At 51.7% G+C, this 22,092-nt stretch overlaps 7 protein-coding genes across 7 annotated transcripts; 3 read left to right on the top strand and 4 right to left on the bottom strand.

Annotated features, from left to right (window-relative positions):
- Nucleotides 1–131: 131 nt before the first annotated feature.
- Nucleotides 132–1,643, bottom strand: N0V89_010468 (uncharacterized protein; the record flags this gene model as incomplete). The annotated part of the gene is made up of 1 exon (XM_056219210.1): nucleotides 132–1,643. The coding sequence occupies one exon, from the start codon at nucleotides 1,641–1,643 to the stop codon at nucleotides 132–134; it is 1,512 nt and encodes a 503-aa protein (XP_056066337.1).
- A 2,345-nt stretch (nucleotides 1,644–3,988) lies between these two features.
- On the top strand, nucleotides 3,989–5,264 carry AOX2 (inducible alternative oxidase 2; the record flags this gene model as incomplete). Its single annotated transcript, XM_056219209.1, has 5 exons — nucleotides 3,989–4,238; nucleotides 4,290–4,602; nucleotides 4,650–4,744; nucleotides 4,800–5,042; nucleotides 5,092–5,264. 5 exons carry the CDS (start codon nucleotides 3,989–3,991, stop codon nucleotides 5,262–5,264), a joined length of 1,074 nt encoding a protein of 357 aa, XP_056066336.1.
- A 1,527-nt stretch (nucleotides 5,265–6,791) lies between these two features.
- On the top strand, nucleotides 6,792–9,510 carry AOX1 (Alternative oxidase, mitochondrial precursor; the record flags this gene model as incomplete). The annotated part of the gene is made up of 13 exons (XM_056219208.1): nucleotides 6,792–6,809; nucleotides 6,862–6,896; nucleotides 6,944–6,978; nucleotides 7,147–7,201; nucleotides 7,251–7,404; nucleotides 7,452–7,553; nucleotides 7,601–8,134; nucleotides 8,182–8,446; nucleotides 8,500–8,528; nucleotides 8,583–8,727; nucleotides 8,784–9,101; nucleotides 9,150–9,298; nucleotides 9,352–9,510. The coding sequence occupies 13 exons, from the start codon at nucleotides 6,792–6,794 to the stop codon at nucleotides 9,508–9,510; spliced, it is 1,998 nt and encodes a 665-aa protein (XP_056066335.1).
- A 4,088-nt stretch (nucleotides 9,511–13,598) lies between these two features.
- Nucleotides 13,599–14,942, bottom strand: N0V89_010465 (uncharacterized protein; the record flags this gene model as incomplete). The annotated part of the gene is made up of 1 exon (XM_056219207.1): nucleotides 13,599–14,942. The coding sequence occupies one exon, from the start codon at nucleotides 14,940–14,942 to the stop codon at nucleotides 13,599–13,601; it is 1,344 nt and encodes a 447-aa protein (XP_056066334.1).
- Nucleotides 14,943–15,470: 528 nt separating this feature from the next.
- Nucleotides 15,471–16,418, top strand: N0V89_010464 (uncharacterized protein; the record flags this gene model as incomplete). The annotated part of the gene is made up of 1 exon (XM_056219206.1): nucleotides 15,471–16,418. The coding sequence occupies one exon, from the start codon at nucleotides 15,471–15,473 to the stop codon at nucleotides 16,416–16,418; it is 948 nt and encodes a 315-aa protein (XP_056066333.1).
- Nucleotides 16,419–16,611: 193 nt separating this feature from the next.
- On the bottom strand, nucleotides 16,612–18,687 carry N0V89_010463 (uncharacterized protein; the record flags this gene model as incomplete). The annotated part of the gene is made up of 2 exons (XM_056219205.1): nucleotides 16,612–18,627; nucleotides 18,679–18,687. The coding sequence occupies 2 exons, from the start codon at nucleotides 18,685–18,687 to the stop codon at nucleotides 16,612–16,614; spliced, it is 2,025 nt and encodes a 674-aa protein (XP_056066332.1).
- Nucleotides 18,688–21,464: 2,777 nt separating this feature from the next.
- Nucleotides 21,465–22,058, bottom strand: N0V89_010462 (uncharacterized protein; the record flags this gene model as incomplete). The annotated part of the gene is made up of 1 exon (XM_056219204.1): nucleotides 21,465–22,058. One exon carries the CDS (start codon nucleotides 22,056–22,058, stop codon nucleotides 21,465–21,467), a length of 594 nt encoding a protein of 197 aa, XP_056066331.1.
- Nucleotides 22,059–22,092: the final 34 nt, after the last annotated feature.

The raw sequence follows: 22,092 nt of genomic DNA, 5'->3' as shown, positions 1-22,092 counted from the left end.
CCAATCCAGCCGCTATTCAGAGATTTCGTCAACTCGGATGCCTCGTTCTTGTAAAAGGTGTGGTGCTGAAAAACATGGACAAAGAAGGGGTAAGGGGTTTGATGGCTGGCCGGGATTGGTGTGAGAACTGGCTACGAGACCTCGAAGTCGGTATCAATTTGGAGAGTTGGCGCCCGAACTAGGCTCTTCTGCTGCTTCCACTCTTTGACGATCTCCTCGCGGACGCCCTTGCACCATTTCATAAGCGCGTCGTCGAACTTTCGCCATGCTTCGCCGTCGATTCCCTGCACCACGCCCATGGCATCGATCTCGATCTTGACATCCCAACGTAGCTCGGCGGCTTTGGCCCAATAGCGCAGGTTATCAGCGCATCGATATGGCTTTGCGGTATCTGTATGGTACTGCTTGATCTCTTCGAAGTGCTTAGGGGACTTCTTGACAAGGCTGTTGTGCAGATGGATGAGCCGCAGTCCATTCTGTAAAGTAGCCAGGAAGGGTGTGGGCAATTCCGCGCCCTCGGGGCTTGTCCAATCCGGTAGCGGTTCTGGAACGGAGTCGAATGATTTTAGGAATAGTAGCTCTCTTTCCCTCTCTTTTCCAGTCCAGTCGCCCTCGCGCCAGGACCAGTTCTCCCGTTCTTCTTGTTCCGCGTGCTCCTTTTCTTCTTCGGTGTCTAGTAGCGTGCCGATGTCCTCGACCCACTCTTTGATGCTGACCACTTCGGCGGGTGACACACCATTGGCGAAGTTACGTATAGCTAAGCGCTTCAGCACCTCGAGCACATCGTATAGTTCCTTGCGTATCATCCGCTCCGATTTGATGGAGTACAGTCGCTGAGGGTTCTCGTGCGCCGTGTAGTAGTTCTTCGCCGCGCGAATCGCGAGAGTTGCCACGTCGAGTAGATTTAGGCCCTGAATCTGGTGCCATCCGGGCGCCTCTGCAGACTGCCGGCCTCCGGCTCCATCTGCAAGGGAGATATCTGCCACGGTCCCGTTGCTGTGGCCTTTCTCAAGCTCTTGCAAGTGCTTTGTGCATTCCTCGAGCGACTCGCGTAGTTCCCGACGCAGGATCGTCATGTCGGGCGGTGGAGGTACGTAAACTGGGGTGCTCTTGTACGTGCTCACGGTAGGCGGAAGCATGACTGGCTCGTTGTCGTCCCAGATCATGGATGCATTGTCGTCGATGGGAGACTCTACGAGACCCTCTCCCAGTTGATCCCCGGTCCCAAGTGAGAGCGCAGACATGTCGCCCTCGATGTCTGAGAGCGGCCGTTCCGACCCACTTGCTGTCCTTGAGCCGTTCTTACGCTTCTTCGCAACTCGACCTGTCGCCTCGTCCAGCAGGCCGGTTCGAGCGAAGTAGTACTGCAAATGTGCTATTGTGCCCAGATTCATGACACTCTCTCTATTCTTTGCAGACCGAGAGAATTCTGTTCCTTCTGGTCGCATGTACCCCCGCCTCCTGCCAGGTATGCCACTATCGGAAAGTCTCGAACTCGCCGAGCGGCCGGAGACGGACGAGACATCAGATGCCGTTGACACTGAGCGGTCGAGCTGCGGCACAGCATGCAGTGCGAGCGAGGGCGAAATCCATGGCTCTGGCGAAAGAGCACGCTCGGGCGGAGGGGAGGGGGTTGACTCCATGGCTGGTTGCGGGCGGTGTGGCGGTTATGCAGGTGCAAGCAACAGGTGTCGTGGGACTGTCGTGTGTCTTCTTGCAGGGGGAGTTAGCTACAGGTCATCTCCGAAGTCCATGAGGTGGAAGGGTGGGTGCGGTTGCTAGGCGGCGACGGTAGGAGATTGAGTTTCAATTATCGTCTCAGTAAGTTAAAGGAGACGCGAGCGACAACAACGCGCCGCTCCAGCCAGTCGCATGCCCCACCCAAACCAGCAAACTACACAGTACAGCTGCGCGCACCGCTGCCACGCCTGCGCCGGACAAGCAACTTGCCGGAAGCATTCCAGCAGAAAACACGTACCCGTTCCTGAAGCTTTGCCACGCTGTGAAACCCCGAGTCCCTGAGCTTCGGGCGGGTAGTCCCCGCCGTTAGCTGCCAGGGTTCTGCCTCGAGTTTAGCGTGTCATTTCGTAGGGCTGGCCTGTGTCAACGAGCAACGCGTTCACGATGACGTCGGCAGCTTGCGTGCGATTAGTCTCTGCTGCTCTACGGCCAGTGACTATGTTTGGCACACGACACTAGCAAGTCAATTATTCCCAAGCAGCTTGTTTTATGAAACGCTTCTTTTCAAGTACAATCAGAATGGCCGACAAGCGAGTATGTCGAACCATCAGCAAGCTGGTGATGGGGCTGATGGCAAGCAGATTTCCTTCAAGGTTGATGGCGAGGTGCAGGGTAACTATACACTCGCTCCAGTTGGTCAATGATACCGTTTGCTGATGGCCACAGGCGTGAACTTCCGGTGCGAGCAACTGCTTCTCTAGTTCATCGCTATGACTGATGACCTATCCAGATCATTCACCTCGAAGCAAGCCAAGAGCCTCGGAGTAACAGGATTCGTGACTAATGCTTCCGACGGAACTGTAAAGTCCGCTACTCTCGCGGAGTACTCATTTCTAATCTTGCTAGGTTCAAGGTGAAGCTCAAGGCTCATCCGATGCAATCAAAGAGTTCGTCCAACATCTCAACAAGGGCCCCTCCGCTGCTAGCGTGAGTGGCGTGGAGCACAATGACATTTCGACCAAATCTGGCGAAAATGGTTTCAACGTCCAGTGAAAAGTTCAGCAGCTGGTCCCCAGGCTATCAATACTGAGAAGCGTTGACGAGGGGAGACGATAGTTATTGAGACCAACCAATCAACAATGTATAACATCAATTCCATATGCTCTTCGATAATCGCAGTGTTTCGAGCTGCCTTGCACCTTGAATGGGAAGCATCGCGAAAGGATAGTCGAAGCCAGGTGTACGGTCATGCACCGGTCACTTCCAAGGTTGCTCGTTTCCGGTAAAGTCTCCTTCTTACACAGATGGAGGTAGAATCTAATTGATCACGGTATTCAGCGTGGAATTTGCCCACTTTGTATGCACCTGCTTACCCTTGGAGTAGTGAAGGATTTCGTTGTACAGCTCGAAATGCCCCCAATGATGAAGCTGCGCCTAAGAGTCTAGTCCAGCACATGCATGCAAGAACCGCCGTAATATTGGGAGATGTGCAGAGAGCAGATTCTTCGCTGTCACCAAGAGACAGCTTCGTTCTGTCCCTTTCGAAGAGATTACGTCGGCAGCAAGCCCTTCGGCAGGACTAAATAGGCAATCAGCTAGAATAGATTTCGGCGACTTTACGTGGGATCGATCGTGTGGGGGCAACAAGGCGAGAGCGAGACACCGAGACACCGTCCGATTATTTTTCGCGCGCTCGCGATAGGTGAACTTCAGCCCGCACCTGCGTACAGATCCCTGACTGATTCTAGAAGCTACATGGTCCCTCGTAGAATGCATATTCCATCTGTCTATCCTATGAAGAGATGTCTTTCGATTATTGTTTATCAATCGACTGCCTCGTCGTTGCTGTTGACCTGTCACTGCCTGTCTGGACTCGCGGCGAGTTACAAAGCATGACTCCGATCTTGGCGGAACGTCCCGGCGGCTTTTCGTGAAATGCACCAACGCCTTCAGCCTCCCCGACGCACGAGACCTGCCCAGATTTCTTTTAGACCGATTGACGAATATGATGCGTTACGAATCGCCGTTTCGGGCTTATGCGCCTGCTAACCTTCGTCGGCGGCGCCTGCATTGGCAAGCTGCGCCCTGTACCGCAACGCGCGGGATCCCGAAACGTTCTCGATACCCTAAAAACATTTGTCGTTGACGGCAAATCCTTGATCATATAAAGACCGATTGTTGCCTCAGCTAAGCCTCACTCAAATCTACAGTCGCATCTATTGTCGGCCTCAATTTGCTACACCAACTTGATCCCTGACACGTTGACAATACCTACCATCAACATCATTGCCACAAAATACTTACATCCATGATCTCCACGAGAGTAGCGACATACGGGTCCAGGGGCTCCAAGCAGGCTTCTGCTCAGTTCCTCAAGACCCTCAATGGCTTGAGTACCTCCAGTGCTGGGCTGAGGCCGACCTTTGTCGCCGTCCATCACATTCAGGCATCTCAACGCCAATTCTCCAACACTTCCAGGACATCCAGGATCGATGAGTTCTTCCCACAGAAAGAGACAGACAAAGTCCGCAGGACGCCGCCAGCGTGGCCGCACCCTGGTATGAATGACCCCACATGCCTACCCAACGACATCCACTGACGCGTCAAAGTCTATTCATATGAGGACATGGAGAGCGTCGTCGTGGCTCATCGTGAAGCCAAAACTCTTTCCGACAAGGTTGCACTCCTCGCGGTCAAGGTCCTTCGATGGGGCTTGGACATCGCAACGGGATACAAGCATGAGAAGGCTGTCGCTTTGAACGAAAAGGACCCTGAAGCCGCGAGGAAGAAGTATGCGATGACAGAAGAGAAGTACATGATACGAAATGTGTTCTTGGAGTCGGTTGCCGGCGTGCCCGGGATGGTCGCAGGCATGCTAAGGCATCTCCATTCGATGCGACGTATGAAGAGGGATAACGGATGGTGAGTTGGATCCGTATGCTTTCTGTACCGTGTCTGACAGTAATAAGGATCGAGAGTTTGCTCGAAGAAAGCTTCAACGAGCGTATGCACCTACTCACTTTCCTCAAGATGAGTGAGCCCGGCTGGTTTATGAGATTTCTAGGTCAGTCAAGATGCGTCTATGTCTGGGATTGAAAGACCTTTACTGACCTGCTCAGTCCTTGGCGCTCAGGGAGTGTGGTGCAATGCACTGTTCTTTGCATATCTCCTCAGCCCTCGCACCGTGCACCGTTTCGTCGGATACCTAGAAGAAGAGGCTGTCATCACGTACACACGTCAGATCAAGGACTTGGATGCCGGTCGACTTCCCAAGTGGGAGAAGCTGCAGGCACCACAAATTGCGATCGATTACTGGAAGATGCCTGAAGGCAACCGCTCGATGCGAGACTTACTGCTGTACAGTATGCATACAACTTTCCTGGCCAGGCATTCGCTGATATATATTACTAGTCCGCGCCGATGAGAGCAAGCATCGCGAAGTCAACCACACGCTGGGTAACCTCGACCAAGTCGAAGACCCCAATCCCTACGTTAGCGAGTACAAGGACAGCGAGAAGCCCCATCCATGCAAAGATCTCAAGTTCCAACGACCGACAGGATGGGAGCGCAGCGACATCATCTAGATTGGAAAGGCCCTTTCCAGTTGGTTCACACGTGGTCCTACTTCCTTTTCTTTTGTTTCTCCACTCTCACAAGCATCAGCACGGCGTTTTTTCGGATAGAGAGGCGTACATCATCGGATACCCACTGCATTTCGGATGTCGGGAAAGCACCAAAGATACTTTGAATACAATTTTCCGCCCTCGTGGGCAATCGCCAGCTTGTCAACAACAAGGATCATGATAGCCCCGCTTCCGGGGTCTTGGATGCTGAGTGCTATGTGGCATAACCAAAAAGGCTGCAGCAGGCATCCGGACCGACCTGCAAGCCCACTGCTGACGGGAATAACACAGATACCAACGCCGCACCATCCAGTTCGAATTGCCTGACCCAATAAACACGAATGGTGCGGAATGCGCGGATCTACACAGATTCTAGTCCGTTGCCCTCCTAACCTCGATTGACTGCAAGACAACGTGATAAGCTTGCGTTGTTAAGTTCGACCCCCGCACTTTACCACCACACCCCGCTCGCTAAACCTTCGGCCCAGCGACCCTTGCATAGGCGCGTCTTCGTTCAAGCGTTCTCCGCAGCAACTACTGCACCCCACATCCTTTCTAGCCAAGTTCTTGTGCTGATGTGATAATCGCTAGAACTATTCACGTCTGGCGGCCTACGTATACGCCTCGGACGGCACGGCACCTTGGTCCCTTCCATGAGGCTAACCCCGCAGCACCACGCTACTGGCATAGCTTGGCTGTTTCGATCGGATCCGCTCAGCCCTGAATCGCGGACCTCATCATTAGAGTCAGCTCTCTCGAGAAGCCTACACTTATTCGGCGGTCTCGGGAACCGGATGTGACGTTTGTAATGAGACGCTTGTAATCGCCAACATCCGTCGCTACTACAGAAAACCGTCTGGGCTCCATCTGCTTTACCCAGCTATCTCAGACTTTTTCCAGCGAGTAGATGAGAAGTGACGTACTTTACCGCTGCATGGACCATGCTCGATCTGGATGCTGTGCCTCTCCGCTTTACAACTGCAAGTCCTATTGAGCCGCTAAGTCAGGGTGTTACATGGTTCCACATCTCCGGGAAACATCCATGATACCCGCCTGCTTACGCCAATCATGAACCAGGACTTTCTCTACGGACGCACTGTGGTTGCGGATCCGCTGGAAAGCAATCATGCGGACCGGACATCAGTCCACATACGCCTCACAGGACATCCACTTGAGTGTACTTGCCGGCGTATAGCTACTTCGCGTTTATGAGAATGCATGTCCAGACGCGGGTGGCACAGCCACCGCACGATGAATAGAGACATGGCTAAGGATTTGGAGACGTATGCTGACGAGGGATTGGTGCCGCTCATTCCCATATGGGGGTGCTCCTTGAGTCCGACGCCCCGTCAATGCGGGGTTTGCGGAGCTTAAGAAGGACTTGTGCGGCATTGTTGCTCGAATGCAAGCCCAATTGAATTCATATTCTCTTGTGGTAACCTTCTTAACCTGAGAACGAAACTCTCGCAGTCACTGTGTAACGGCAAGATGACGATTCCAGACGAGGTACAGCTTCCCTTACGCGGTTCGACTTTATAGCTTACCTCCTTTGCTCTAGGTTGATATTATCGTTTGTGGTGGAGGGTCTTGCGGGTCAGTTCAGCTTTCACGACGGCTTGGAATGTACTTACTCGACGCAGATGTGTCGTCGCTGGACGATTGGCCAACCTTGACCGTGAGTTCAATCCTACGTCTCGTTTGTCATTTCGCAGCCTCATTGTGTCCTTTCACGCGAGACGCTTCGCCGTTGTTGGAACGCCTTTCGTACAAGGACGAGCCGCCTCATCTTGTGCCACCCATGGAAACACCAGAGATTGCGACTAACTATGCATTTGTGGTGTAGATAACCTTCAAGTTCTTCTTATCGAAGGTGGAGAGAACAATCTAAACAACCCATGGTTCGTGTACCTACGTACGTGCCGTAAATGGCATTGCTGACGTACAAAGGGTTTTCCGACCGGGGATTTATCCCCGTAACATGAAATTGGACAGCAAGACTGCCTCTTTCTATTACTCACGGCCATCTGAATGGCTCGATGGTCGTCGAGCTGTTGTGCCTTGCGCCCATATTTTGGGTGGCGGCTCCTCAATTAACTTTATGGTAGGTCTGCACTACGGCTAGAGTAATTGCTACTGACAAGCGTCCAGATGTACACTCGTGCGTCTGCTTCAGACTACGATGACTTCCAAGCGAAGGGCTGGACCACCAAGGAGCTCATTCCGTTGATGAAGAAGCACGAGACGTACCAGGTAAGAATAACATGCCCAGCACATGTCTAAGACTAACAGCATGTCAGCGCTCATGCAACAACCGCGATATACACGGCTTCGAGGGCCCAATCAAGGTTTCATTTGGCAACTACACATATCCGATCAAAGAGGATTTCCTACGCGCTTCTGAGTCTCAGGGCATTCCTACAACGGACGATCTCCAAGACTTGGTCACAGGTCACGGTGCTGAGCATTGGTTGAAATGGATCAACCGTGACACCGGACGCCGAAGCGATTCTGCGCATGGATACATCCACAGCACTCGTGCGGTTCACCAGAATTTGCACTTGGCTGTCAACACCAAAGTCGACAAGGTCATTCTCGAAGGTGGCAAGGCGGTTGGCGTTCAAACCGTACCCACCAAGCCCCTTCACCCAAATCAGAAGCAAAGCAAGATTTACAGGGCTCGGAAGCAGATCATCGTGTCTGGTGGCACTCTCAGCTCGCCTTTGATCCTCCAGCGAAGTGGTATCGGTGACCCCGAGAAGCTCCGCAAGGCTGGCGTTAAGCCGCTCGTTGACCTTCCTGGTGTCGGCTTGAACTTCCAAGATCATTATCTGGTATGTGCGATTTCCAAGTCATGGAAGAGCCCACTGACAGAGTATAGACCTTCTCCGTCTTCCGCGCCAAACCACACGTTGAGTCGTTTGATGACTTTGTTCGTGGCGACCCGAAGACACAGGAAAAGGTTTTCGACCAGTGGAACCTCAATGGTACAGGCCCTCTGGCGACCAACGGTATCGAAGCTGGTGTGAAGGTCAGGCCCACAGAAGAAGAATTGAAGGCGATGGACTCGTGGCCTTGCAAGGAGTTCAGGTCTGGATGGGACAGCTACTTCAAGGATAAGCCTGACAAGCCCGTCATGCACTACTGTAAGTTGTCAACCTCTTCCACTACCAACTCTCAGTTATTAATGTATTCGCAGCTGTTATTGCCGGTTGGTTCGGCGACCACGTGAGTCTTGTCATGCCATACGATTGATCCTCTATGTATACTAACACAATTTAGATGCTCATGCCACCCGGGAAGTTCTTCACCATGTTCCACTTCCTGGAGTATCCGTTCTCTCGTGGCTCCACCCACATTGTCTCACCCAATCCCTATGAGGCGCCCGACTTCGACGCAGGTTTCATGAATGACAAGCGAGATATGGGTGCGTATCTGATAACCCTCATATTCACTTCTCCTGACTAACATATTTCTGTACAGCTCCCATGGTCTGGGGTTACATCAAGTCTCGTGAGACGGCACGACGCATGGATGCGTATGCTGGCGAAGTCCAAGCTATGCACCCGTTCTACGCGTTCGACAGCCCCGCTCGGGCCAAGGACATGGATCTGGCTACCACCAATGCTTACGCACTTGATGGAAACCTCACTGCCGGCATCCAACACGGCTCTTGGAGCATGCCGGTCGAGAAGGGCCGCGCTCCGGAGCCGAACATGCTCAACTCGAACTGTCAAGATTGCCTGGAGGACCTCAATTACTCTAATGAGGACATCAAGCATATCGAGGACTGGACTAAGCGTAAGCATACTTTTACACCACCCAAACTCACTCACTAATGGCGTTTAGGTCACGTCGAAACTACGTGGCACTCCCTGGGCACGTGCTCCATGGCGCCTAAGGAAGGCAATTCGATTGTCAAGCACGGTGTGCTCGATGAACGCCTCAATGTGCATGGCGTGAAGAACCTCAAGGTTGCGGATCTGTCCATCTGCCCGGTACGTCCTCTCAACAGCAGTAAGATCTCCCTCATTGACTAACACCCCTCCAGGACAACGTCGGCTGCAACACTTATTCCACCGCCCTGCTCATCGGCGAGAAGTGCGCTGTGCTCACTGCTGAGGATCTCGGCTACTCTGGCTCTGCACTCGACATGAAGGTGCCAACGTATCACGCGCCGCGCGAGATCACCGGCTTGTCTAGATTGTAGATAGTCTTAGATTGCACATGGGATTATGGAAAGGTGAACGTCAGCTAGGCTTCCCTTTGTTCACTCTTTGGGCGTCGGCCAGGCGGGCGTCGGAGCAGTTGAGTTGTATCGGGCAATGTCCTCATCACTTATCTTCTTTACATTCGTATGAACACCACAAAACCCACAAAACATGCACAAGCGCTCATAGCTGTATATAACGACTACATGACATGCTAAATTGACACCCCAGGGTATCCCTTCCTTCCTTTCTTTCTTGCTCTTGGTTTTTACAGGTTCTTCACCAAACACACCGCACCTCCCTCCCTCCCAACCTCCCCGCTCACACCCCCATCCAACACCTCCCCACACAGTTCAAACCCCTCCCTCTCGTAGAACCTCCGCGCTCCATCGTTCGTAGCCACCATGCCCAGATGCACGCCCCGCGCTCCTGCATCACTAATCGTTCCAAGGAAAGCAGACATCAGTAGTTTCCCATACCCCCTCCCCGTAAACTCAGGCAAGATATTAACATGCAAATGCGCGGGATACTCCTCCAGCAGCTTCGGATACGCTTGCAACATCGCGCATTTCGCTTCGTATACTTCTCTCCTTAGGCCTTTCACGAGCTCTGTTTCCATGTCGGGATCAGTGGACACGATATCCGGCGGAGGAACTACTTTTGCATCGATGGCAGGCACGAAGATTTCTTTCCAGCGAAGGGCGAAAGAGGCGGTGTCGGGGGTGCCGATGATGTAGCCTACGGCGAGGCCGGCGCCGTTGTCGAGGACGGAGCAGGTGGAGGGGGAGAGGTGCGTGTAGGGGTGTACCAGAGGTGGGAGCCTATGGTGAGGGCGGGGAGTGGGAGACGGAGGGGTCGATTGTGGTGGAGAACTGGGGAGGGGTGTAAGCGTTGAGGCGGGTGTGTAACGGCGAGTGGATGGGTGACAAAGGTGATGCGAGGGGGAATTTTGGGATAGAAGGCATGAGCACTTGCTTGTATGGAGAAAGTAAGCGCAAAGGGGACATACTACGTGCAGACAGGGTGAGTAATCTGTGTCAAAATTGAAGGGGCGGACGAACGGTGTTGTCATGGTGAATAATTTATGGGGGACACGGATCGATTAGTCTACTGAAGACACGAAAAGTATAAAGTGTAGCGAAAGATCGTATAGAATGGCACAATGGGTCGTCGTTAGGGTCGAAGGTGGGGGCGGGCTGAGAACGGAAGTGCGGGGAAGCGCGGCTCGCCAGGTTCGTTGCTTCTTCCGATGACTTGGAAAGCTTCAGCGTCCTTGCCTTGCATAGCTACTTCTGAAGATCCCCGCGGGAAGGATTGATCTTATCTTCACTCTTGCCTGGAGCTACTACGATCCGCCCTGTGGTGTGGCATAATATACCTACGAAAGCAGGCATAACATACAAGGTTTGTCCTCCCACACACCAGCAAAGGAAGATAGCAACAGCCGCATCACTCAGCTGAAATTGGGGTTCGACTTCGAACGGATGAACATAGCGGCTACAGCATACAAGCTCATTAGAGGCGAGCTTGGCTGCCAGCGTGCTGTTGCCTTCTGGGTCAAGCGAGCTTCTCGTACAGTGATGCCACCAATGATAGATGTACAGCGTATCAGATCCGCTCTGCGCAGGTTATTAGCGAAGCGGGGCAGCCTCCAGCTCTCAGCTTGATCAGTGACTACATAAGACCCAACATACCACAAGCGTGGACGCAAGGTAATATCTCTGAAATGAACGATTTGATCGAAGAGGGACGCATCATGGTGAGTATGACCGGCCTCCGACGTGAAAAGCTCTGCTTATACTGAGATGGCGCCCGATGAACTCCAGGAATACCCTGAACCTACGTTGTCAGATATAAGAATCAGAGAATGGAATGCCCATGGACGCCTCGAGCTTTGGCGTGACCCTCTTGGAGAGCGCGGGAACCTGACAGCGCAGAAACTGAACGACATCAGATCCACTCGGTTGAGAGAGGCATCTCAGCAGGAGTGGACAGGTCAGGCAACATGGATACATATACCTGTTAACGATATGTCGCTTTGCGAGGTAAGACTATGTGACGAAGCCAAAGATTCTCAACTGACCAGGCCGAAAGGAGGTTCTAGGACGACTTTGCCACGGATCACACTATCAGTACCTGATGCACATAGATCGCTGGGAGGGCCAGGTTCAAGTAGGTTGGTGTGGCGATATCAGCGACCAGCAGACACTATTTGGTGTGCCTTGCATGGCTGCAACGGCGTTTACTCCCGAGTTCGGTTAGTATTTGACCTCGAAGATCTTGTCAAAGCATCCACTAATCTATCTACTCTTAGAAGTACAAGAGGGTGTTCCAGGTATACCCGAGGACAGCGAGTGGAGGGAAGAAGCAACCGGTCCCATCGAAAATACGATACTTTACGTAGGTCCCCACAAGAAGAGATTATTGATTTGCTAATGAAGTACGAAGATGCCGTATTTGCATACAGAGGGATACTCCGAACACGAAAGTTCGACTAAACTGAGATATAACAATACAACTCGTGAGAAGTACGTGGCCAGAGGGCAGCATCCGCGACGTGGTCTTGACGAAATTGGATATGAATACCACTCAAAAGAGGAACTGTCGCGACGAAACAGTGACCAAGTCATGAAGAAATATATGATTCATGAAAATGAGAGGGGACATAAAACCACGAGAGTGGAAGGTCACTCAAGCGCCCCAAAAGAAAGTCCCGCCACTCAGCTTATTGTCACAGATCAACTGTGGTTATGGATCTTGGACCAAGGTAAACTGCACTCATATTGCACGCTGAACGCTCATAATCTCCCGCAGATACAATTGTCACCAGCTTTCCGGAAAGCCTCGGCGATACCGCCAGGCCGCCCTGCGATGATCGTTGCGAGCACCTTCACTGCGAATGTTTGATAGTCGAGCGTATAAACAAGACGAAGGGCAAACAGAATGCTCAGCAGCTGTCCTCTCACATTATAGAGCAGTGCTCGCGACTAATACTCGAGGGTCGCGGCAAGTTGAGGGGGCATCGAGGTGACGGTGTAGTGAGAGATTGCATCGTGGACGTTTTTCGAAAGTACATTGCTCATCAGGTGAGTAAAAGGCTATTACGCTTTACTAGTAGTATTAAGGGAAATAGAGGGCGGTCTGCGCCAAAATTTTTGACGACTTCGAAGATGAGGTCGTTCGGAAACCAAACGAGCCAAGCGATGCCACTAGCACGGAGGATCACCTCAGCATCGTAAGCGACATTCACGCCGTTGGAGAGGTTCGCGATGATACCAGCACGGAGGATCACGCCGTTGGAGAAGTTAGCGATGCTACCAGCACGGAGGATCACCTCAACATCGTAAGCGACATTCGCGCCGTTGGAGAAGTTCGCGATGCCATTGAAGAGCTCGAAATGATACTTTATGTGGTGGAGCAGCAGCAGCGTGCGCTTGACACTGAGAAATATGCTACGATCAAGGCGTCTGTTGACACGATCGGTCACAGACTCGAAAACCTACGTGACCAAGCCAAAGATGTGCATGAAATGGTCAGTATATGCATCTGCCACATTTGCCAAAATTAATGACCGAATGCAGTTGTTCAAAACCTTAGAACTGAAGCAGACCCAACTAAGCATACACCAAGGCGAGATTGCGATGCGCCAAAATCGAACTGTACTCGTGTTTACAATAGTCACGATCGTCTTTGTAAGTCGACGCAAGTTCGACTTAGATTATTTTGAACCAATAATGAAACAGGTTCCCTTGAGCTTCATCAGCTCCATATTCGGAATGAACGCCAGCGAGCTCAGCGATGGCTCTCCAGTACATCTCGGAAGGATCTTCCTCTACATGTGTAAGTATTACCACACACCAGCTTTATCTCGGAGCTGCTAAGATAGCACTGTAGTTCCTATCAGCTTTGCATTATCTGCCTTCTTCCTTGCATGGGCGTTTTGGTACAAAGACCGGGACGCCACGGCACATGTCGGCGCCAGAGAAAAGCTTCTTGCACGAATCCAAAGAAAGATGGGTTACCCGTCTGTGAGGAGACCGGTACGCACAGCAAGAGACGCTGACAACATGATTGCCGGTGATCAGGCTTAACCTACGTACCGCGCAAAGCGACTGAACTCTTCATCTATTTGTAAAAATCTCAGCTCCTCATCCCTCAAACAAACCGCAACCGCTATCTCCCCATCTCTTGATTTCGGCATGAAATATGATAACCCTTCCCATCCCTCAAAGTTGGGCCTCCTAACCGCTTCTGGCTTTCCTAATACGCCGCCGAAGTCGAAGTTGTAGCAGTCCTCTTTCGCCCAAGAGCTCATTTTGATATCCATTGCCGGGAGGTTTCCGCGTGTCACAGTCACCGCGTCTGGTTTGTTTGATTGTAGCTGCTGGTACAATATGGTAGCAGCTTTCCGCGCGCTGTGTCCTAGATCGGGTGTTGGAGACAACGATGCGCGTAGTTCGGATGCAAGGTAGCCAAGTGATTTTGATATAATGTTTTCAATGGACTGGGTGGTAGACGTCTTATAGACGGCGTTGCCTGTATACGTTGTAGGCAAGCCCAGGTGTTTCCGCACGTCAACCTGACGTTCAAAGGTTGATTGCGTGGATGCGGACATATCTTGGAGGCGACACAGGCGAGCTTTAGTAACTTGTTGCCAGATGAAAGCGCAAAGGGCGTCATCAGTGGAGATGAAGGTGGTGTGTATGTCTTTCTGCGCCCGTAATTTGAGAGTCAATAGAGTAGTGCAGGAGAGTAGGAAGTATGACCAAGTGGGTTTAGCTTCAGCCTCTGCCTCACATGCGTGCGAAGGCTTGCTGTTAGGTGCCTTGGCCACAAGCTCTTCTGAAATCTTAGGTAGATCATCTAGGGGAGGTATTATGCGTTTCCGCGATAGGTTTCCCGTTTTGATCTCTTCGCTTGTGAAGGGTACTGCCTCATGGCACGCTTTAGCGAATAGTAGTATCATCTGGCACTGACCAGCCATATCCATGCAATTATGCTGAGCGCTGAATGTCAGAAACACACCTCCGGTGATGAATGTGGCTTGCAGCGCTAGAACTGGTGCCGGCACGTCCCGTCCATCTGGAAGCGTACTGTGCGATGCGATATCCTTCTCATCGAGCCACTTGAAGGGGAAGCCCATGTTTCGGTACTCCTCGAACGTCGGTAATTGGCTGCTCCTGTCTTGTACGCGAAGTTTTGGACTTTTCTCCAACGGGACGATCGTGAAGGCGCCATCGTCTGCCTGAATGACCTGGCCCGCTACCCAAGGGAAGTTCGATGTGAGCACATTCAAACCATTCTGCAGGTGGGTTATAGTGTTCTCAGTGCGCCGCGGGCAGTTTGGCAATGGGAAGCAGAAGCAGAGCTGCGTGTACAGTCGGCTGAGCCGTGGATTGTTGCCAAAAACGTCCAGAGGAAAGTGTTCCATCATGAGACTGCAAGATTCATCCGTCTTTCAGTGCACGATGTAGTCCGTTCTTTCTATTGACATGTTTTCGGTGTGCATGTTGTCTCCGAATTGCTTAACGCCGACAACTTCCGAAGACCGTGTGATCGTCGTTTTAGACGCTTTAAAGGCCCCTAAGCTTTGAATGAAATCACAAAAAATGACTTTCTTGTGGGAATCTCTAATAATTCCGGGAAGAGCTGTCATTTAGCGATAGATATAGACCGTCGAATTGTAGAGATGGTCCCACTGCTGGTGACGTCATTGAACATTACTCAGCGACCAATTAGCGTGTTTGTTAGACATCAATCTCGAATGTCTCACAGCGACGCATCGTTTAGAAAGCGCTCGTTTGATTGATGGCGAATTATAAAGGACAGGCGAAAGCTCGTGGTGAAAGGAGGTGACCCTAGCTGCCAAGAACCCAACCACCGCAAAGCGTCTTCTCGCTCAACCATCGTAGCAACTTCACTCACTGCCTTGATTGACTACCCGTTGGATTTCTGCAACATGGACGATGCGCATCATCAGCTGTTCTCCCCTGCACAGCTCATTGCGCGAGCTTGTGCATCGTTGGAATTTGGATCTTCCCTTCTGACCCAAGCCGCGACCGACTTGTCTTCTGCAACAGCTTTGTTGAACCATAGCATCACACCTCGTCCGCAGCAAAGCAAGCGAAGGTCGCTCAGGATAGCCGATCCTAAATCTCAAACGCAAAGACAAACCAAGAAACCGACGGTGTCTCCATACTTCCCAGAGCCGGAGAAGAAGCCTAAAAAGAAGCCAGTCCCTGGGCCCACAATATCTCCCTTCTTTCCCGAGCCCTTTTCGCGTGAACGCCCACCGCCTGGTTTGAGCTTTGAGCTACAAACACCCGAGTTTGGTCTCATTCAAGAGCGTATCTGCGAGAGCTTGTTTGCGCTCGTCGTCCAAGCCATCTTGTGGAACAAAACTAAGGGCACCGCCGCCCGACCTATTCTATGGAAATTATTATGCACGTACCCCACGCCAGAAGCGCTCGCGTCTGCGGATCCACTTGCAGTGCAAGAAATCATCCGTGTACTAGGTCTACAAGAGCGAAGAGCACAATGTCTAGTCAAGCTGGCCAATGTTTGGGTAGCCGCTCCACCATGCCCTACGCGACGTTATGGGCGTCGCGATTATCCTAAGAAAGGAGATGGCAGAAACGTGAAAGATCGTGAGCTGCTAGCTCCCGATGACGAGCGAGAAGGCTGGGAGATTGGGCATCTCCCGGGTGTGGGTGAGTATGCGCTAGATTCGTATCGAATCTTTGGACGCGACCGTTTGCGCAGGCTTCAGGATGCTGAGGGAGTCGAACCTGAGTGGAAACGAGTCGTTCCTAGTGACAAAGAACTTGCTCCGTACGTCAAGTTCAAGTGGTCACAAGAAGGGTGGGAGTATGATATTTTGACCGGAATCAAAAGGAAGTTACTGTAGTGCGATGCAGGACATTTGCACGGCCTACCGAGCGACTTACACAAAAATGAAGTGCTGAAAGCTTCTCATTCTCACGTTGTTGTTATATCGAAAGCGACGCAAGACATGCAAATTCTCTAGACTAGCACTTGGCTTGAAATGACCAAAATATTGTTTAGCGTTTCTAAGACAACGGAAGAGTAGGTGACAAAGATCATGCAAAGAGCAGCTTTCCCGCTGACCTGCCGTTAGTACCCTTAGCAACAACAATGACCATCGCTTTGTCCGGATCCGGTACACCTTTCTCCTCCGCTCGTCCAGTCCATGCACTCTTCGTAAGAAGACTAGCCGTCCATTGGCCGCCCTCAAGTTTCACGTTCTCAACTTCATCACCATCCACATAGGCACTCAACGAAGCCAGCTCCTGTCCTTCGTACGTACCCGAAATATTGACGCGTCTGCCGTCCTTGTCTTCCACAAGAGATGCAGTTGCCGTAACTTGCGGTAGTTCGGAGCCGATCTTTTTCGTGTCCTCCGTAACCTCGAAGGAATCTGTGGGTAGAGCAGGTGTCCGCTTAGGCGCTTGCCGTAAACTGCTGGCCTTCTCGAAGGCGTATGCGTACCGGAAAAGGTTGTTGTCATCGTACGCTTTAGAAGCGAATGTAAGATTGACAGGCATTCCGATATCTGCCATGACACCCATTGGTACACTGACTGTTGGAATACCCAATTGGCGGATTGCACAGTTACCATTCGAGTACAAGACTCCGTTTCGCCAAGCCTCTGCGGCAGACTGCTCGTTGACGTCCGCATCGGCTTTGCCTACATCTCCATTGCAGGGCCATACAACGGCATCGAGTCCAAGATCGGCAAGCCAGTCTTCGTAATCCGATTTTCGCTTGGATTCAAGGTTCTTCAGTGCGTCGCCAAGGCCGGGTATCTCATACATGGGAACACGACCGTTCGTAACATGTGCCACTACATCGGTATGGCGGACAAGTGGGTCGTTATCGTCGTACTTGTCTTTGACCGACCCATGCGGGCGCGGGAAAATAGTTCCTGACTCAACTTGCGCGAGACTAGTGGCAACATTCCGATCGCCATTTGTAGCGAGGAAGTCATCCCAAGCGTAAGCCATGAGCTTACACATGTCAACCTCATTGTGGTGGGGAGGCGCAATCGATTCTTCGACCGGGCTGTCCGCGCGGTCTGCAACTGGGTTTTCGAACTTGGTCACCACCGGGAAGTCGACTTCCTCTACACTCGCACCGAGGCCCTCGATGACCTTCCGAGCATTCTGCCAAAGATCGATGACCGACTGGCGCGTGTGGACTTTCCTTGCGGTTGGATCAGAATCAGTACCACCAATGTACATCTTAGGTACACCAATCTTTTTGCCAGCAAGCGCTTTCACGTCAGCAAGAGCCCCGTATACCTTAGGACGGACGGTATCGACCTCTGGAAGCTTGACGAAAGGTTGGCCTCTCCAGAAGTCGCCCACTGTGCTCGTGTCTTTGGCGACAATGACATCCAGAAGGGCAAACATGTCGTCTACGTTACGCGTATGCGGCACAACCGTATCGCAAGTAGGGAACAACGGCCAATTTCCACGGATAGAAATAATTCCTCTTGAAGGGGTATACGCCACCAAGCCGTTGTTAGACGCCGGCGACCGGCCAGATGAGATCGTCTCCTCACCCATGCCAAATAATCCGAAGCTTGCACCAGTCGCTGTAGCTGATCCATTCGATGATCCAGACGCGAAAGCGGCTGTGAGGTAGTCGGCATTGTAGGGAGATTCAGCCCGGCCGTAGACACCGCGTTGCATGCCTCCTGCGGCCATGGGTGGCATGTTGGTCCTACCCAGGATCACCGCTCCCGACTCTTTGATGCGCTTCACGGTAAAGGCGTCTTCGTTTGCTATCAGGTTCTGGAACGCTGGAGATCCGGATGCGACGGTCATGCCCTCGATTTTGTAAGAGTCCTTGATAGTACAAGGAATACCATCAAGTGGGCTCAGCGACTGGCCAGATGCTCGGCGGTCGTCAGAGGCCTGAGCGACTTCGAAGGCATCTTCCTTTATGATAGGAATTGCGTTGAGCGTCGTCGATCGACGATCATATCTCGCGATGCGAATGAGATGCTTTGCAGTAAGTTCTACACTGTTGATATGGCCATTGGAGAGTGCTGATGCAAGATCTGCAATCGTAGCTTCGACGATAGACGTTTGCTAGACTTGATGAGCCGGTGACGTTGAAGGTCTGCATAGCGAGTGAATTACCTTGGACATCGTGATGAATACTAGACGGGAGTCTGCAAATACTGTTGACTGGGTTCTTTCGCGCGACTTGACTCACGACGTGTCCGTGAATCTCATGGGGTTTGCGAAAGTAGAGTGCTCGAGGCAGGCCGCAATTTTACTGCGCTTTATGCAGTCTGTTAGTTCCTGAGATCGACTCTAGCCACAAGAGTTCACAGATACCCCGCATAGTAGATGTAGACAGGCCCGTCGTGCGTATCGATTAACAGCTGTCGAGACTATGATTGTCAACGGCGGTAGTTCGATTAACAGCTGCTGATATCGTGTTTGAAGCAACAGCTGCTGAATTGCGATAGCGCCGCCACTAACGGAGTCCTGCAGGGGTCGCCCCAGCCTTTTCCTCGTCCTAAAGATCTCATTCGACTTCAACAGCTGTTAATTGAGCGATAGGCCAAGCAGCGGCCCTGCACGACCAATTCCGAAACACATACCTGGGGTGCATATCTTAGATACATTGGGGTCTCAAGCCACCCACGTTATCGGATTCCCCGTTGTTTTGGTTGGGATTGCGATAAGTTACCGGCCAACAGGCGGGGACGGTGATACCTCCATACACTAGGTGCCAAATACACATGATTGGCAAGTCCTATAAAATAGCGATGAGTCCTGAATCAAAAAGTTATTTGCAGGTGCTTTACGACGTACTTCGCACTCCATCTCAGACGCCATCTTATGGCTCCCCAAGATCTTGATCAGGACCATGTGCCTGGCACTGTGTACCTTGTCGATATTAATCACAATGTATCAACAGAATTTCACGATCATTCTCATCAGGACATTGTTCTCGTCCCTCATCCTAGCTCTGACCCGAATGACCCACTGAATTGGACATACCGGCGCAAACTTCTCGCCGTGAGCATGGCGTACCTCTATGTCTTCGGTAAGCAACACGACGGGCCGTGAAAAAGGCGTCCAAGTCCTATTATCAAGCCAATGCTAACTTATATACCAACACCTAGGCACCGGTATCGCAACCTCACTCCAGTACTCCGTATTGGCCGATATCACTGCAGATACCGGGATCTCCACAGCCGATTTGGTTCAAGGAACTGGGATCATGTTCCTCTTTTTCGGATGGGCTTGCTTGTTATGGCAACCAATCGCGCTTACGTACGGACGTCGGGGTGTTTACCTTATTACAATGCTCCTGACGGTGCCCATGATGGTGTGGACAGCCTACTCGACATCTGCAGGAGAATGGATGGCACATCGAGCGTTGATCGGCATCGTCGTGTCACCAATCGAATCGCTGTGCGAGGTCACCATCTTCGACTTGTTCTTCGCCCATAACCGAGGCACCTATATGGGGCTGTATGTGTTTATCTTGTTCGGGTCGAATTTCTTGGCTCCTCTTTTCGCAGGATGGTGAGTAACGCCCGAGTATTGACTGGTCTGTTTTCAAACGCGCATAGAAGTGCTCTTCTTGTGCCTCTGAGACGTACACCATGATTCTAGTTTCCGAATTACGCTAACTGAGCATTTGCGGACTCAGGTTCAATGACGCCTTCGGTTGGAGATGGACTATGCATTTGGGAGCGATCGTCTGCGCCGTGTGTTTTGTCATCATATTCTTCTTCATGGAAGAAACGATATACTTTCGGGACAATTCAGTCGAAGGCGAAAAAGTCACTGACTTTAAGACTGGCGCCACAGAAGAGAAGGATGGCAATGAGTGTTCAGTAAAGGCAGCCTCAGCAGCTACTGCCACGTCGCCGACATCATCGACAAGGCGCCCTCAGTACCGTAACATCAACGCTGGTTGGAGCCGATACACCCTGTTCAAGACTTTGCCGGGACGACCGAGCAATCTTAACATGCTGCGGATGGCTTACAGACCAGTCATCATGATCTTTCGCTTTCCTACAGTGGCATGGGCAGGTTTCCTGTACGGGATCAATCTGGCGTGGTACAATGTTTTGAATGGTACCGCCAGCCCTGTTCTTAGTGCCAGTCCCTATAATTGGTCGGCAGCCTTGGTGGGCTGTGTCTATACAGGCCCGATAATCGGGGCCGCTTTTGCCTCGCTTTGGTCCGGCAACGTTGCAGATTGGATCGCCTTGAGGCTCGCACGGCGCAATAGAGGAATAAGAGAGGCGGAACACCGACTGTGGGTGCTGCTTCTGTCCGGAATCATGTCAGCGGCTGGCCTAATCACTTGGGGTGTTGGCGCGTACTACCAAGTCCACTGGGTTGGCCTAGTGGTTGGACTGGGGATGCTAACATTCGGGTGCGTTACCGGAGGTAGCATTGCGGTAAGCTACAACGTCGACTGCTTCAAGGAGATCGCCGGAGAGACAACAGTATCGATCATGTTGATCCGGAACACAATCGGCTTTGGCTTTAGCTATGCTATTACGCCTTGGTGGACATCGCAGGGCCTGCAGAACTGTTTCATCACCGCTGGCATGATATCTCTCGCCTGCACCTTCACGTTCTTCGTGATGATCGTGTATGGAAAGCGTATCCGCCGGTGGTCCATTCCAGCTTATCGGAAGTATATTGCCACTACAGTAGTAGCGCATGCATGAAGCATATCGCTCTGTTGAAGTGGGTGCTGGCAAGTCTGGGTTGTGATTGAGATCAAAGTGACGGCGCTGTACGCATACGAGGCATGCAACGCGGAGTTTTATATCGGCGTTGAGGCTATCGCGGTTTGCATGCGAGACGAGCCAAACCAGTTGCAGCGCGTTGCTTGTAGTCTAATAATTTACATGCACCTTCTGGTCGATATGAACTTGTTTCCGATCTCACAAGGTAGCTTCTGCAAGTCGAAACAACCTGGCCGCAGCTTCTGCCGCGGAAGGGATGTCCTCAAGATCGTTCACCAGATCTCCCAAAAATTCAATCAGTCGTTTTGCCTCAGGCCAATATCTGCCATTCTCGCTGCGAGATGTGTTGTAGACAATGTGACCAACACCAAGTAATTGGTGTACAATCTGGCTGCCCGCAATCTTGAACATGATGAGATCCGCTTTAGTAATGTCGTCCAGGAACATCTTGGCGATGGTCATGATTTCGGAGGCAGGTTCCTGACAGTAAAGTAACGCCATGATGTTGACGAGCGCTTCAGTGCAGGTGATTTGCACATTCATATATCTGCAACGATTGCTTCGAAGGATCTCGTCGGGCCCAGGAAATTCTGTTAGAATTCGAGGCTTGGCCCCTTTGAGACGAGCCAACCCATCAAGTAGTGTGACGGGTGACGGACGCTCACAGAATACTGCTAATGCAGGTTTACGGTTCTTGCATCCGCGAAGACTGAAGATGGCATACTCAAGCAGGCGAAAGAGGTCCGTTATATAGTCCCAGCCAGCAGTCCACGCTCGAGTCTCATATTCCATTGAAGCTGTGATGCGAGGGTAGTCCACTGAGATT

This window comes from Didymosphaeria variabile (assembly GCF_027946475.1).
Source record: "Didymosphaeria variabile strain IMI 356815 chromosome Unknown scaffold_8, whole genome shotgun sequence".
Lineage (NCBI taxonomy): Eukaryota > Fungi > Ascomycota > Dothideomycetes > Pleosporales > Didymosphaeriaceae > Didymosphaeria > Didymosphaeria variabile.
This window is presented reverse-complemented; position numbering and strand designations above follow the sequence as displayed.